General features: G+C 40.8%; 1 protein-coding gene across 3 annotated transcripts in view; it reads right to left on the bottom strand.

The window, feature by feature from the left end:
• Positions 1-17,764, bottom strand: part of LOC121438803 (piezo-type mechanosensitive ion channel component 2) — a 349,253-nt gene that overhangs the window by 205,825 nt on the left and 125,664 nt on the right. For all 3 annotated transcript variants that reach the window (XM_041639240.1, XM_041639241.1, XM_041639243.1), the window contains exon 3: positions 3,805-3,930. In XM_041639240.1, coding sequence (XP_041495174.1) covers positions 3,805-3,930 — 126 coding nt within the window. The remainder of the gene's footprint in view (positions 1-3,804; positions 3,931-17,764) is intronic.

The raw sequence follows: 17,764 nt of genomic DNA, 5'->3' as shown, positions 1-17,764 counted from the left end.
CTGAAGAAGAGCAAATCCTCTCAGCAGTGGGAAAAAACAAAACGTAGTCCCTGGAGTGAAAAAAAAAAAAACCATGATCTCTAGTGTCTTTGGCTAGTAGATGCCCAGTGATGTAAGCTTCCATATGTAGTTATTATCAACAGCAATTTCTCTTGCATCGTTTTGAACCTAGAATGTTTCTTTCAAACAAGAGCATGCTTTTGCACAGCACGGGAATCCAGACTGGTCTGGCCTGGAAATTTCACTGACATTGGCTACATATCTACCACAGAGTCAGACACAGGACTTCTGTGTAACCGGCAGTGACATAATCGAAACCAGGCTCACATTTATTTAAGTAGTACGGTTCTGATAGAATGAAAATATTTTAGTTAGTGGTACAACACTTTGGGGGGAAATTTACAGATGTCTCCCCTGCTCCACTGATTCCTCACTTACCTACAGGAGCACTGTTTGGGGTGGGGGAAGGAGGAATAGGGAGTGAGTGTGTGAGTGAGTGAGTGAGTGAGTGAGTGAAAGGGAAAGAGTGAGGGAGGGAAGGAGAAAGAGAGAGAGAGAGAGAGAGAGAGAGAGAGAGAGAGAAAATATTATGTTTCAGCTATGCACAATGGCACCTTTAAGAAATCTGCCAACCAGTAAAAATCTAAATAGTGGTGCTTGAAAAAAATAACAAAACTCTTCACTGCTTCCAGTTAATATTCACAGGACTCAAGGGGAGCAGGGCTTTCAAGGGTTCAATATTTATAAATGCTACTGTTGTCCCCCAAACACTTGTCTTGGATTCATAAGAGAAGCAGGGAGCTTTTACCATAATGGGGTGAGGGTATGAGTTTAAAGTAGAGAAACAAGTCATTAAGAAACAGAATTAAAATCCACAAGTGAGCACTTGGTGGTCTGGGATTTGAACACCACTTGTTGGAGACATTTTTTCCTCATTCACTAATGTTTTAAAGACATGGAAAGTGCTTGTGGTGTGTAACACTGCTGACCAAGAGGGTGTTTGTCTTTTCATTTAAAATTTGGATGTTTCAATCAAGGACTTTGTGCTTGCAGCGCTGATGGTAAAGCCATCGCTCCCTCTGCTAGGCAAAAATCATGTCGGGATGGAAAGCCAACCCGACTCTAAATGAAAGGCCAGTGTCCTCACCTCCCAGCCTCACACCGTTCTCAGGAGTTTCTGTAATCTGACCGTGAGACATTCTCTAGCCTTTCACCTCATCTGTGCTGACCCTGGACACTAAACGAGCTGCAAAGCCCTGAAGTCTGTGTTCCTCTTTTATCCCATTTCAAGAATGTATTCATATTAATGCTACACAGGAAACTGAACCAACACAAGCCTGCAGCTCCTGATGAGCTAGCACTGGCCCAGGAAGCAGCATGATTTTTCAGAAGAAATTTATGATGTCTATAAATTCACCTTCAAGGTACCTATGACTGGAAGGAAATAACTCGAGTTTTGAAAACTCTGTCTTTAATCTAGTCCCTTCTTATTGGTTAGTTCTTCAAAAACACTGGAACTTCAAAATGGAAAGTTGATGGAGATCCAAATAAGCTTCAAGTTGGAATTCAGTTCTTTGAAACTGAAGTTTGCTATATGACTTCCATTTTGTTGATTCATGCCAAGGAGAGTCCCATCTGGGAACATGGAAGAAAGGGAAGGGAGGGTCTCATTAGATTCATGGGCAGGTTATTCTGCAATGTGGCCTCTAGAAGGAACATGGGAATAGCCTGACACTGAGAAGCTGGATATTGAGAAAGTGATGTAAGAGTCACCTATAAACCCCAAGAATAGGTGGGTGGTGGAGGAAGGTCATTGGTTAATTATAATAAAGAAACTGCTTGGCCCTCATAGGTTAAAACATAGGTGGGAGGAGTAAACAGACAGAATGCTGGGAGGAAGAGGAAGTGAGCTCAGAGGCCATACTCCCCTCTCCCGGGCAGACGCCATGAAGCAAGCTGCCAGGTCAGACATGCTGAATCTTTCCCGGTAAGACTGATGCTACACAGATTATAAGAGATGGGTTGATCGGGATATGAGAATTAGCCTGTAAGGGCTAGAGTTAATGGGCCAAGCAGTGTTTAAAAGTATACAGTGTCCGTGTAATTATTTCGGGGCATAAGCTAGCCAGGCGACCAGGAGCTGGGGTGGCAGGAACACAGCCCGCAGTTCCCACTACAGGTGGGTAAGAAACAGAGAAAGATGAGAGGAAAGGTGCTGGTTCTCACAACAGCAAGGTCTGTTCTCCCAAGCACTGGGGAACAGAAGCATCCATCGATGTCATTACAGTCTCACTTGACGTATCCTTGCCTAGGAAAGAAGAGCCAAAGCCAGAACAAACGTATGTGTGTATGTATGTGTGTATGTGTGTATGTGTATAAGTTGTCTACCTCTACTTCATGAGAGAACACATACAAAATAAACACATTTATAAATACAGAGAAGAGAAAGTTGTGTTGTAATTTCATGTTGCATTTTGTATCTATGTAGAACTGTGGGACAGCCTTGTCGCAGGAAATACAGAAACACCCAGACAGACTCCAAAAATGACAGTGAGTTTCATCTAAGCTGATGCACCTCAACATCTTCTGTGTCCATCAACAAATGATACTATTTGCAAAAGGACACTGGAGTATACCTCTCCATAGGTATGCCATGCCTGTAGGAATGAAGACCATGTTTTTAACTAGCATTCTGAATAATTACCTGCAATTTTGAATATGTTAAAACAATCCCTCTGAGTTATATATTTAAGTTGGGTAGATTTATGGTACATACATATTAGTTTAAAGACAACAGCCCTATCTTAAAATAGAGATTTCAAATAGAAATACAATTTGGGCAGGAATTGCTATTAAAGGAATTTTGAACCTAATAAATCCTTAGCTCTGCAAATGTCTCAAAGTTTCAGAGAGACGGCTAATGAATAATTTATGACTGCAAATACCATCACAGAATCCTGCACTGTATTTAACTTAATGCCCTCAGGTGCATGAAGAATTCTGATCTTTTTCATTTTACAGGGAAGGAGTGTTTACTTCCTTTTCCTTATACTTGCGCTCATGAATGTTCAGGAAATTTCAAAACCACAAATGGGTTTCTCAAAGAAAAACTGACAAGTCAAAACTGTTATTAGAGTCTACTTCAAATATCTCAGAGTCTCTTTAGTTTTAACTGAAAACACACGAATTGAATTCCTTCTACTTGAAATGTTTATTTTTTCAAGAGACAAACACAAATTCTACTGAAACTGAAGTATGATTTACTTTGGGATGAGAACAGCTGAACAAAGTAGTAAATATATTGACTTTCTCATATCATAAGTTTACACTCTGAGTGAGACATTTGCTTCCTCATAAATATCACGTGAAAAAAACCAGTTTGAAAATAAACGATATGCATTATGCCATTTCCCATAGACATAACAAATGCTATACTGTGTTTGTCACAATTAAATCACGTAATATTATTAAGTTTCCATACTCTCATCACAGATTGGACATTCCTGTCCTACAGTTGACTTTTGAGAGATTTATGCAAAACCCAATTTTAGAATAAGACCAATGACTATGTTTTACAATCATATATGATGCCAACATCTAAATTGGAGACCTCACTTTCCATGGCAAATCCTATATATAGACATTCATACATGCACACTCACCTATATTATTCTACACTAGAGTAGTGAATGACCAAAATTACAATGAAATCCATAGTGAAACCATGTCACAGATTCCTTTGGGTGTGATGATAGCTAGCTCCAGTGCACGCACACTGAGGGGAAGCACAAGGCTGGTACTCACAGTTGTAAGCAGGGGCGAGGCGATGCTGAGCTTCCAAGCTGGCCAGTGTGATGTGGAAAATGATGTGCAGCAGCAGGAAGGAGAGGCTGGTGAGGCACAGAGACTGGAGCAACCGCCCTGTGTGTCCTGGGGAGGAAGCATTGGAGTGTAAGGGAGAGCTCGCATGGCAACCATATAGAAGCCCCAAGCCTGGCTCAAAAGTGAAGCAATGTGATTCTTATCTTAATTATAAACCTACAGACAAAGGACATCTCATTTCCTTTGCAATATTATATAACTGTCTTTACATATTAAAATTAAGTATAAGGAAATTCTTGACAAATTTCCTGTTTGTTACCATGGATTAGAAACAAGTGCCAGATCAGAAAATTGTATAGAAAAACATAGCTAGCATGGAATGGACCCATAATATTCTCTTAATAAAAGTAGTTTAAGAAATTAAAAATAAGAAAGTAACCTAAGACATCCTACAAAGTTATGATAACTTCAATTTCAAAAATAAATACAGATAAGGAAGAAAACTGTAAATCAATTTCACTTGTGAGCATAGACATAAATTATAAAAAAAATGTTAACCATTGAAATAGAATAAAATATAGCTTGGCATATTTATCAGAGTACAAATAGGTTTAATATAAGAAATCCATGTGAAATTCACATACTAATGCATTCGTACTACTTTTCTTGATACCACGAAAGAGACATTTTATAAGGCTCAGAAGCAAAAAAGCATTAATGACTTCAAAGAAATAGCTAAGAAAACTAAGAATGCAGGGAACTGACTTTAAATATTGAATAAATCACAATGACACAAGCATCCTGATTTTGGTGAGCATTTAGGCGTCAGCCTATGCTATCAAGAGAATGAGTGAAGCATCCAAATCCCATCATCACAGGGACGGGCAGCACCACGAGGAAAGAAACTGTTGCGTCTCCATGATAAGGATTGCATGCCGATACATATGAACAAAGTGAATGCTTTCCAGACGCTGAGTATCAGCACAGAACATCAAGCTGAGCCCAGAGACCAACTGTGAGAACAGTTCGGATACAAGATCATCTCACAAAAACCAATATACAGCCTCTACATCAGCAATTTCAAGGTACAAAATCAGAATACAAGTTAGTTAGCAGTCAAAGCTGTTTTGTAATGATTTTGCAGCTCGGCCCAGAAAAAGAGCACAATTATCTGATTAAACACAATCTAGGTACTGATGAGAGTTTACAGTGTCACAAGGTCCCCAGTAAACTGAGGCTAACACTGAGGGCTATTCTTTATCACCTGGACAGCCCTCTCTCAGCTAGTCAGGCTGAGTAACAAAAGGCATGCATAGAAACTCTTCCAGCAGAGAGGAGATTCAGTCCCAAGCCCGTAAACTTGGGCTGTTCATCACCTCTCTTTGATGACCTACAGTGAAGACTGTGGATTTTCTCAGCCAGTTCATACAGGAAACTCTGAAAGCCAATTCTTTGAAATAAATAAGATGCTGAAAAATATCTGAATCACATGTTCATAGATTTTCTATGGCATTACTACTCTTTGATAGAATCTTGGCTAATAAAAATATTTAGGCATTATCCTAATAAAGAGTGTAGAAGGCTTTTATGGGAGTATAAAAATGATATGAATGAATAAAGGGATAATTTACATTCACAAAAGAGATTGTGTATGATAAAAGATACAAATTTGCCTTAAAATCGGTCATTAAGTTCAAAAAAATTCAAATAAAATACCAGAAGAAGCCTAAACTTTCAAAAACATTTCAGTATATACAAGAAAGGATATTTTGAGGTTTTCAATAGACATTGTAAATATATATTTAAGAGTAAAATGATCTCACTCTGTCAGTCTTGAGAAATAAGTTCAGAGGTGAATGAGGCTGGTGTGCCCTATGGTTATTAAGATTCACTATAAACCTCTGTTAAAACACACAAAATCTCAGATTCCTTATGGAGAAGGTTAAAAGAACAGATGGAATATCATTGCTCACAAAACTAACTTATTTTTATTAACTACAGACATATCTGTGTTGATCCAACAAACCACTAGACAATGATAGAACAATATGGGAAGGTGGCACTATTATTAGGTCCTTCGCTGTCGTCTCCCACAGAAACACCATTTTGGCAGCCACACTTAGGCATATTTTGTGGAAGCCCCAGCTGCTGTGTCTCCACCTTCCCTGAGGAAGCATGGAATCAGATGTGAGCACAATGGGAAAGGTAAGAGGGCCAGCTTCACTTTACCCATGCTGCCCCTGCCTCTCCCATAGTTAACAGAGCTTGCTACAAGGAGAGGCTGGATTGGTTTGTGTTTTCTCCCCCTGGGAAAACTGAGAATAGTGTGGGTGCTTGGTCGCCTCAGTCCTGCAGGGTTGTAGCTCAGACAGCTCACTTCTGTCTCACCTCATTAAGAGAAGTTCTAGAACAAGCCAATGGAAATCAACCAGAAACAGGTAAGAACAGGGAGAAGAGGAGGGAGTGTCCTCCATCTCACCTGCGGTTCTTCATTGCCAGCCATGGGCCCTAATAGCCAGCCTAAAGACTCCACTAAGAGACATACTTATGAAGCCAGCAGTGTGACACACCTGAGTATCCCCATACCTAGCTGATGCCTCCCTTGGGCTGCCTACTCCTCCTTTCGTGGTCAGCTCCTGTACCTTCTTGAGCACGGCCTGTACCAGCTCCTACAGAAAACACGCAGACCTCAGCAGCACGCGCACATCTCAGCAATTAACCTGTGCTGGCTGCAGATAAGATATGAAACCGAGCACCCAGGAGCACTGCCCTCTGAAAACACAGGAGAGGCTCTCGGAACCAAGGTTGGCTGTGGGACAGAGACAGCAAAGAATCAAGAGAAGCAACAAGCAAAGTGAGCAGGTCCTTTTACAGCAAAGGTTTAAGAGACCAGGATTATAGAACCAGCCATGCCCCATAGTGTTTCTTGTTTGGTTTTGGTTTGTGGTTTTTATTTTCCTCGAAACCTGTCAATGAAGACTGGGAGAAGTGACTACTTCCTGAAGTGTTAAGGTAAAAAGCTTCAAACATCAAAGGGGTAAAAAAAAACAAAACTCCAGTGTCAGACACAAAAGAAATGGAGATTGAAAATTCTTAAGAAAGAAAGAATGCAAGAAAGTCAAGCAGAAGGTCAATGAGCTCCAAGAGAAGTTAGAAAGACAACTAAAGTAAATCAGCTGGCTCCCTATACCTCACGCTGTGGACTGAGATGTGTGCTTTGAGCTCATGAACTCTGCCTGCCTGCCTGTGGCCATGCTCCCTGCCATGGTTGTCATGGACTCTGACCTACTAGAACCACAAGTCCCAAACCACATGTCCCAAATTAAACACTTTCTTTTCTAAGTTGCCTTGGTCATCGTGTTTTGTCACAGTAATTAAGAAGTGACTAAGATAATGAGACAGGTAATAAAAACACATGAATAATGAAAACCAAATAGAAACTCCAGAGAAGAAAACTCTGCAGAGTGCTTCAACAGCTGATTGGATCAAGCAAACGAAAAGAAAAAAAAAACCCATAAAACAAATTACTTGAAGTTATCCAATAGAGGAAGAAAAATAGAAAAGCATTTATAAGAGTGAGGAAAATCCATGGGACCTGTCAAGTGACTCATTATGACGCCAGGAAGATTGGTTTGAAGAAGCAATGACATAAGAGGCCTTAGAGATTTAAAAGAGCATGCAGATCCAAAACACCCAAAGAACTAAATAGTGGCCCAGAGTACAGTCATTACAGGGAAATATTACATTCCAAATTGTTAAAAAAAAAAAAAAGACAACAGTTGGAAAGTGGCAAGAGAAAACACCTTATCATCCAATAGAAGACTGTTGACCATTGACAGATTAGTTTATCATCCAATAGAAGACTGTTGACTGTTGATGGATTAGCTTATCATCCAATAGAAGACTGTTGACCATTGACAGATTAGTTTATCATCCAATAGAAGACTGTTGACTGTTGACAGACTTTTTTTTTTCATCAGAAACCCAGGGGCCCACAAGGCCCCTGATTGATACACCCCAAGTGTAGAGAGCAAACCATGGTCCAAGAACACTACATCCTGAAAATCTGAGAGTAAAACCTTAATGAAAGGCAGAGACTTGCCCAGCTAAACAAAAGTTAAGGGAATGCTCTTCATGAAATGCTAAAGTTGTCTCTCCTAAAGGAATAAAAGCATAGAAAGCCATAAAACCCACAGGCATAGTAGGTGGATAGCCAGATTGAGAATACTTGTACCGCTGTCATAGCGGTATGCAAATCAAATTTAACTCCCATTAATACTAAAAGTTAGAATAGAAAATATTAAAAATAAGTGTAACTGCAATAATTAAAGCACTTCGATTTGTAAAGACATAAATCAGGGCAATATAATATGGGATTGAAAAAAGTATAGCTTTTCTATGTGATTAAAATAAAGGTGTGATTAATAAAGAATAGATTATTTTAAGTAAAAAATACTTTATGTAAGTTTCATGGTAATCACAAACTGAAGGTTGGAAGATGACTCAGCAGTTAAGAGTACTTATTGCTCGTCCAGATGACCCAGGTTCTTCACTTTTGGTGCATCCAGGTTCATTTCCTAGCACCCTCATGATAGCTCATCACCATCTGTAACCATCCAGGGGATCTGATGCCCTCTTCTGACCTCCTCAGAGACCAGCATGTGACCAAACCCATATATACAAGCAAAATATTGATATACATAAAATAAAATAAATAGATCCAAAAGAAATAGAAACAAGCAAACAAAACAATACAAAAAAAAAACAGAGTAAACACCAATAGTAGATGAAATCAAGTATGAAAATTCATGTAAAATACTGAGCGACCACAAGTTGAATATTTCTTACATCCGTAGTCAACCAAAATGTACTGAAGGAAGTCACTGATCATAGACATCAGGTTATCTTAATTCCTGTGACACCTTCCCTCTTGTATCCTTCTCCTTGGGGACTGTGTGACATGGCACTCTGCTGAAGCACATCTGGGCACAGGGGCCAGTCCTCAGATAAAACAGGGAACTGCCATCGAAAGTGATGCTTTAAATCCAGAACATCACAGAGAAAGAAAACCAAAGACAGGCTTTGTTTTCCATCCTAGAATGCAACAGCTTTATGTTTTCTGACTCTTGGAACAACACAGTGTGGGAATACGATTAGCCACGGAAGTGAAAACTCAGCTAAATGAAACTGAATTTGATTAGCCCTAAGATAATCAAAAGCTCAAAATCTATAGAAGCAGAAGTCGGAGAGGGAAATAGCCTTTGGGTTTCTTCTCAGTTCCACTGTCATTTTTATCATTTTACTGTAGAGAAGTAAGGCTCAACACAGCAAATATCTCCTTTTATATATACTATTGATTGAGGCAAAATTCTCACAACAGACTCAGGATTATCCAGTACACACACAATGTTGTGCAAAGAGCCTCTCCGTTAATTGCACAACAATCGGACAAATATTTTCCACTTTCCCTCCCCCACCTGGCCTTCATGAGTCAGCTCCGTGACTCTGTAGATACTGCCTGTGTATATCAACATCCACAGAGGTGTTTTGTGACTGCTTGGCAGGACGTTTGAAGGCTTGTTCACACAGTGGGACCATCAGTTCTTCACTGTCTTTATGGATAAGTGAAAGTGTACCTGCCCATTCTCTTGCCTTTATGCACTTGGCCATTCAACTGTTATTACCAATGCTATAATATACTAATAAATATGCCCACACACACACACACACACACACACACACACACAGAGAGAGAGAGAGAGAGAGAGAGAGAGAGAGAGAGAGAGAGAGAGATTGATTTGGGTACCTGCTTTAATATATTTTATTTAGATCCCTAGAAAAGGAATTATTAGATCATATGACAATTATATGTAGATTTTTGTCAGGAGCCAGCAAAGGTTTCCTAGCAGGCAAGTATGCATTCCACATTCTCACTAGCCATGTATGAGACTCCAGTTTCTTCCTATCTCTGCCAACACTCGTTGGGTTTTCTCTAGGTTATATTTTCAGTATTGCTGTCCTATTGGGTATCAGGTGGTGTCCCATGGTAGCTTTGCTTTGCATTTCTCTGATGCCTAAGGAGGTTAAGCGTATGTTCATGTGCTTCTTGGATACTTACATATTTTCTAAGAAGAATAAAACTTTGTTTTATTGATCTGCACTTGGGCATTCTGGACAATAGATAAGATGTACTGCCTTGTCACAGGTCCCAAAGCATACACTGGAAACCCCCAAAAGTAAGCCAAGGAAAATCATCTGTCTTTATAAGTTGGTCATCCTAGGTATTTGTCACAGTAATAGAAAGGTGACTAACATGAGGGGCATAATTCAGCTCCTATTGTTCTGTATCCTGGATACCCAAAGTCCCTGTCTTCCCCACTTGCAACACAGGTTCACCCCAGCCCAAGGTTTTAACCCATATGAACATCAAGTCTCAGCCTCTACTTTTATCTCAACATATTCTGATTCAGATATGAGTGAAGCCCAACATGCGACTCATAGTGGGGAAAACTGAACCCCCAGTGCACATTGAAATTGTTATTTCCTCCCCAAATGCATCAGTGGGATAGTATAATGCAAATGTTCCCAGCTAAAAGAGATAGAATGTAAGAAGTCATGCATTTGCAGTAAGCTTAGAACCTGGTGTGGAAGACTGCAGTGGAGTTGAAAGTTGGAGCAGCATCTCTGGCTCAGTCAATAGCCTGCCCTTCAGACCATGGGTTAGGAGATGGCAGTTTCACCCTGGGGCCTTGAATGCAGCCCCCCAATCTCTATGCTAAGCACACCCGAAGGCATACGGGCACACTGAAACTAAGAAGGTGACCCTGTCCTCTGAAGTGACAGTCATCTCTACCTCCCAGACCCGTGTCCCAGGGGCTTATAGTGACAGTTTCAGTGATGATGTTAGGGTCATCTTCCCTTTTCACTGAAGCTGAAGAACACACCTTAGAACCAAAGGAATAACGTTCTTCCTCCATTTTGTCCCGTATCAGTGCCTTAAAACTCTCAGCTGGCAGTTTTTCTTCTGTGATAGTTGATTGAATGTGTAAGTCACCCGGTGATCTTCATTAGATGGTTGTTCAAAAGTTACTGGTGTCCAGAATGTTCTGTGTTTGTTGGTGTTTTCAGATAGAATTTTCTTATATAGACTAATCTGACCTCCTGACCCTCCTCCTACCTCTGCTTCCCGTGTGCTGGGGTCACAGGTCATTCTTGTTTTTGTAATGATAGATGGTTGGGGGGTTCAAAAGTCCTTAAGTTCTGGTTCCTTTTCGTTCAGCAAACCTTTCTTCAGTGAGCCACCCCTCTCCCATGTACCATTCTTCTATTGCATGTTACTATAAGCCGTCAGGAGGAACCTGTCCACACCTTCAACATTTTGGTCAGAAATCTCTCCTGCTTATCTATAACTTCCAAGTTCTCCCAGCTATAAATCATTAGGGCACCATTCACTTTATAAGGGGAACCCATTCCCCCCAGGTGACAGCGACATGTTCTGCAGTCTCAGACATTTCAACCAAAGCAGCCTGAACCCTCGTCTTCCCCAAGTCTCTTCGGGACACTTCAAGCTTTCTGCGAATCTGCATCTCACACGCCTCTTCCATCTTCTGCCATGGGAGGATGTGCTTTTCTGCAAATATCACTTGCATTCTGAGCCTTGGCTTTTTCCAGATCTTGCCACCAAGTTAATAATACACTTTGAGATCACTTAAAACTACATATTTAACCTGGTATCCCACTTTGTGCTCAGCCTGCTTGAATTTAACCTCCCTTCAAGAGAGCGATGCAACCAACCCTACTGTGCCTTGGATTTCTCATTCAGCTGTTACGACCTAAGCTAAATGCATAACTTTAATCTGCAGTCATTCATTCTTCCTTGACCCTGAACCAGAATAATTATTGTGTATTTGAGTGTTGTGGTAATCATTTGCTAAAAAGCAGCCAGTGGATTGAAAAACAACCTTAAACAACAGATATCTCATAAGCATTGGAAGCAGCATGCACATGTGGGCTGATAACATCTGTTTGTGGCTTTGTTTGTTATTCTGGGTCAGCCGGAACCAGGAAAGCGGCTTCATCCCTTGTGAACGTCTCTTTGAGATTTCTGTCCAGACTCCCCCATTCCTTTCCCATGTCATGGTATCTGTATTGTTCAACAACGCAGAACAAAACTGTACTTTAGAGACAGATGGAAGATCCAGAAACATAGAGAACTAGTGGCTGGTTCCTGGTCAAACTATTCCAACAGGAAGCTGCCTTATCTTCATGCCTCCACGAGTTGTCAATGTGCTGCGTACACTTGTTAATGTCGGCGTGTGCCATTGTCCATGAAGGGTCAAATGTGTGTAGAGACCCAAGATGATCTTGGGGTCTTCCCTAGATTGCTTTCCTTCTCTATTTTCTTTGAAATTGGGACGCTACCAAACTCGGAGCTCCCTGGTCTAGTTAGGCTAGCTGGCTAACAGCTTCAGGGATCCACCTGTCTCTGCATCTCCCAGCACCAGCCGTATAGGGTCATTCTACCACCACTGACGTTTTCCATGAGTGTTGTGGAATATTTGCTTAACTATATAAAGGTGTGATGAGCTTGTTTTATTATGTAAAGGTGTGTTGCTGTTTTACCTTGCCTCCCTAAGGCACCTGATTAGTCTGGTAAAAAGCTGAATGGTCAATAGCGAGGGAGGAGGTATAAGCAGAACTTCCAGGCAGGGAGAGTAAGAAGGAGGAGGAATTTAGGCTCCAGTAGCCCCAGTAAGAAAGAAAAGGAGAGGACAGGGAGATGCCAAGGGTCAGACAGACAGACACAGAGGAAGCAGCAAAGTAGGACGTGCAGAATATAAGAAAGGTGAAAAGACCTGAGGCAAAATGCAGATGAATAATAGAAACAGGTTAAATTAAGTTAAAAGAGCTAGTGGGATAAGCCTAAGCTAAGGCCAAGGATTCATAATTAATAATAAGTCTCTGTGTCTTTATTTGGGAGTTGGTTGGTAGCCTAAAGAAAATTCCAGCTACACATGAGTACCTGGGTTCCACACTCAGGTCCTCAACCTCGAGTAGCTGGCAATTACTAACCATCCCAAGCCATACTGATGCTTAAACAACTATTTTATTCTCTTGCAGCTTTGGGAAATAGAGCCTCAGATCAAGCTGTTCTCGGAGCATCTTCATCAAAGGCCTCTCTCCTGGGCTGTGCCTAATCACTTTCATATCATGAGCATCCTGAACAGGCACATCCCTGGGGTCTGTGCATGACTCTAAATCTCCTCCTCCTGTAAGGACACCAGGGAGGTTGGATTAAGAATCCACTCTAATTGCCTAATGTTAATTTATGTTAAGCTTTTGAGTGTGGGCCCATCCCCCCAAGTCACATTCTGATGTAGCAGAAATAAGGCTTCAAAGTATAGATTTTGGACAAATATAATTCACCTCCAAACAGTGGAAATCCACATCTTATTTCTGACGTTGGAGGGAAATTCATAAGTGTTCAGCCCCTTACCATTAAGCGTAATGTTAGCTATGGTCTTCCATACACACTCTTAATCCTGAGAAGAAATTTCATTTATAGTCACAGTTTCAGAGTGTATTTGTCAAATGCTATCACTCTGTCAGTTGAAATGATGTGTTTTTATTCAATTTTTCTTACTGATGTCAGGCATTCAACAGTTAATTTTGATAAGAACATGTCTAAAATCTGGAATTACCTGATGATATGTCAACTCATAGGAACATGAAGAAATGGGGCATATATACAAGGACAAGCAACGGGAGCAATTTCAAAATAATTTCTAAAAGCAACTGAGCCCACAGAGAGACAAAAATCAGTAACCCTTGGCTTAGACACTACACTCCATATGTATACACTGTTTCCCCAACCATCTGGATACCAAAAAGGAAGAAATTAAAAACTAACAAAGGGACTAAGTAGCTAAGTGGGAGAGTAGAGTGTTTCCAAACAAATTTTATCTTGAGTTTTAAACAGAGTTTTGCTTGTTTATATTAGATTTCCTCAAATGGAGATCTAAAAACAAAACAACCCCCAACTATTGTTGTTTCAGATTCCATCCAGGAACTGGGTTGTTAAAATCACTTTCTGGTTGGATTTAAGGCCCACTCCATGAGATGGAACCCATATCCGACACTGCTGAAGTGGCCAAGAACCTGAGGTTAGCTATATCATGGGTCCTATGGGGAAACTTACCACTATTCTGCTAAAGAAACATAACAATTAAATGACTCTGAATGACATCCTGCTGTACCTGTAGATCAGTGCATCACTCAGCCCTCGTTCTCTTGCCACAGATGGGAACTAACCCAGAGACTCACAACTGGACATTGTGCACAGAGAGAGACTTTGAAGCTCTCAGACCTAAATGGGGTGTGTTCACCAAATCTGTCCCCCTGGGGCTCAGGGATCTATGTAGAAGGGGAGATGAAAGGAGTGTAAGAGATATTGAGTGATTCCAAGGAAACATTGTCTTCTAGGTATAACGGCACTGAATGAATTCATAGAGACTGTGGCAGCAGGAGTTAAGACCTACATATGTTGAAGCCAGAGGGAACCCCAACACTGAGAGGGTAAGTGGACACAAGCTTATACCCTAAATCAGAAGCTATTTGCAGTTGACATCTGCTGGCAATGGGGAAATCAGTTTTCTTCGATGGAATCTCACGGGGTATAGTAACCACATTCTAGAACAGACCCCACACTTGGGAGTAGCTAATCAACACAAAATGTAATCAATGGTATGTTTTGTTGCCTGTCTAATTTTTGTTGGGGTAATATTTTGTTTTTACCTTATGGGTCTTTTGTTTGCCTATTTGGAGTTTCCATTTTTTGGGACTTGTTCTTTTGTTTATTTTTTGTTTTTAAAGAAAGAGATAAAAAAATACTGTGCGGTTGGGTGGGTGGAGGTGACTGGGAGGAATTGGGGGAGGGAGAAATGTGATCAAAATATATTGTACAAAAGTATTTTCAATTAAAAAACAAAATAATAAAGTAGGTATAAACTTGAGTCCTAGTTTATTGCACTCCTGAAGGAAAGAGGGGAGTGTCATTGCCTTAGCCAACATTTCCAGTTCCCTGACTTCCAGGCGACCTGAATGTGGCAAGCACACATGGAAGACCCAAGGCTCTCCAGATGGTGCCAGCTTCCTTAAGCTAACTTTGAAATTTTCCGTTTATGAAGCAATCTGAGCCAACAATCTCTGAAAATTTTAAAGGAAAGCCCTGGGCTTTGTGGCAATTTTCCTTTCTGAGGAAATGAACACTGCAATATTTTCATTGTTATGGGTTTCCAGGTATAATAATGAACCCAACGCCAAATCCTCCTAAAACTGGAGTTGTAAGAAGTTAGAATCTTCTGTGGCTCATTCCCAAAGTGCTATTTTTATGGCTTTTAGACAGCTTGATCAGAAAAGCCATATAGAATGACTACACAATTATATGCCAAACATTTAGAGAAAATATCTTGAGAAACAATTTGTTTATATTTAAAGAACTCTTCGTAATATATGCTGTACAAAGAAACACATGAAGTGTTGACAAAAAACTGAGGGCTTTCCTTAGGTTGGGAATGAAACGGGACACGGATACCTACTCACTGGAAGAAGAATCCTCAGACTAAGCAGTCAAACTTCTAGGTCAAGAACATGAAAACTCTAGCACTTGGATTTCGAATGATGGATGTTTCCTTGGGGCCAAGCTAATAGAAATGGGGAGAGACAATGTTTGACCCTATCTTCAACTCACTGAGGCCATCCTTCAGTGCACATTAAAACGTGTGTGTGTGTGTGTGTGTGTGTGTGTGTGTGTGTGTGTGTGCGAATAAGTGTCTCACTGGAAAGCAGCTGTGAGCAATGCAGGAGTGAACAGAGGAAAGGTGGTAGATTGTTCCCTTCTCCTTCTCTCATTTTATGCCCTATTATTTAATAACTTAAAAAATTAGACTTATATCATTTTATTTGCCTACATATATGTATTGCACCGTGGGTATGCCTGGTGCTCACAGAGGTTAATAAAGGGTGTCAGATCTCCAGGAATTGGAGTTCCCCTGGAGTTACAGATCTTTGTGAGCCACCATGTGGGTGCTGGAAACTAAGCCTGGGTCCTCTGTAAAAGCAACAAATACTTTTAACCACAGCACTGTCTCACCAACCCTTTAGTAACTTTTAAAGTGTTAGAATCTCTTCCAAAATCTATTACTCAATTAAAGGGATACAAACAGTACTCCGAATACATAGGACAGTGATGATCAAGAACCATAGGAAGGAATCTGAAGGCTAATAAATCATGCTTCCACACCTCCCTCCTCTGAACTATTTGAGGTTTAGTCTTGATTCTGTAACATCCTTCCTTACAAACTTATGCTAAGGGACTCTTCTGGCCTAGTGTGGTGAATAAGGTTGGTGGGATTCTGAAACTTGGGGCTGTGTCCCTGCAATATCAGCTACTGTCTTAGGTTGGGTTATCTGGAAAGAGCTCTGAGACAGAGATTTCAGTGCAGAAGTTTCTAGTAAACATCTATACTTCCTGCCATGGACCCACAGGAAAGTAGATACCTGTTTGTGTATATTCTAAGCTGTCGTTCTGAGGCCGATCAAGAGGCTACTCTCATCTTTGTTCTTTGTCTCTTTGGCCCTGACAGAGAGGCCACTGTCACCCAACACTGAGATGCAGAGTACTCATGTAGGGTAGTGAGGAAACCAGCACTGACCCAGAACAAACCAAGTATCAAAGTCATCTAAGCTGGAGCAGAGACCTGAACTAATTCTTTGGGAGCTGAATGCAGACTGGCCCTTAGAAAGGGTTTAGAACAGAAAACAGATGCATACTGACCTGAGAGGAGTGTGATATAGTCAAAGCAACTTCCTGAAGGTAAAGATCACAGGGGAGGAACTCAGATGTGAACAGGATGGGTCAGCCACTCTTACATAGAAGACTAAACATGGGGTTGTGCTGGGAGATGGATGGGGTACATAACAGAGTCACTGGGACCTTCTGGTCTAGACACAGATTGGTCTCAAGTGGCATATGAAAACAGATGCATACTGAAGTCAGGGATTGCCTTCAGCACACAGGCATCCGCTTAGCAAAGACCCATGGCCCCCTCTGTAACTGCTGCTACAGTTGGCATAACTGTTTCTTAAAGGACCTTGAGTTCAAGGTTCAGTTTCCAAAGTGGTGCTGCTGGGAGATGATGGAATTTTTTAGGGAAGTAGCCCTCATAGGAGATCCTTATATTTTTAGAAATATGCTGATCATGGACCCTCAATACAAAACAAATGCATACAAAGCCATCCAGCTTCCTAAACTGAGTTCTACAACCCCACCTAGGCTGGTTTGAATAACAATGGCCCCCATAGACTCAGATTGAAGTTTGGTCACCAGAGAGTAGCACTATTAGAAGGTGTGACCTTTTTCGAGTAGGTGTGGCTTTGTTGGAGGATGTGTCACTGAGGGTGGGCTTTGAGGTTTTAGATGCTCAAGCCAGGCCCAGTGTCCCTCTCTCTCTTTCTGCAGTCTACTGATCCAGATGTACAACAATCAATTACTTCTCTAGCACCATGTTGGCCTGCATGCCACCATGCTTCCCACCATGATGATAACGGACTAAAGGACTAAACTTTTCAACTGCAAGCCAGTCCCAAGTGTTCTCCTTTCTGAGAGATGCTGTGGTCATGGTGTTTCCACACACAATAAAACCCTAACTAAGACATCCCCCCCCTTATATACTGTACCCAGCTTCTGATACTTTGTTACAGCAATGGAAAACAGTCTTAAGACAAATATTGAAATAAATTTAAGCTAAGTGTCTTGAGATTCTCAAAAAAACATAAATAAATCACTCTAACCTGTGAACAAGACATTTCTTTGTAAATAGAAATATGGTGTTCCATTAAAAGCTGAGTCACAGACATAGAAATATTTTCATCTAATTATTTA

Source organism: Microtus oregoni, unplaced genomic scaffold (assembly GCF_018167655.1).
Source record: "Microtus oregoni isolate MIOR12 unplaced genomic scaffold, Mior012 000057F_ref0000458, whole genome shotgun sequence".
NCBI classification, from domain to species: Eukaryota; Metazoa; Chordata; class Mammalia; order Rodentia; family Cricetidae; genus Microtus; species Microtus oregoni.
This window is presented reverse-complemented; position numbering and strand designations above follow the sequence as displayed.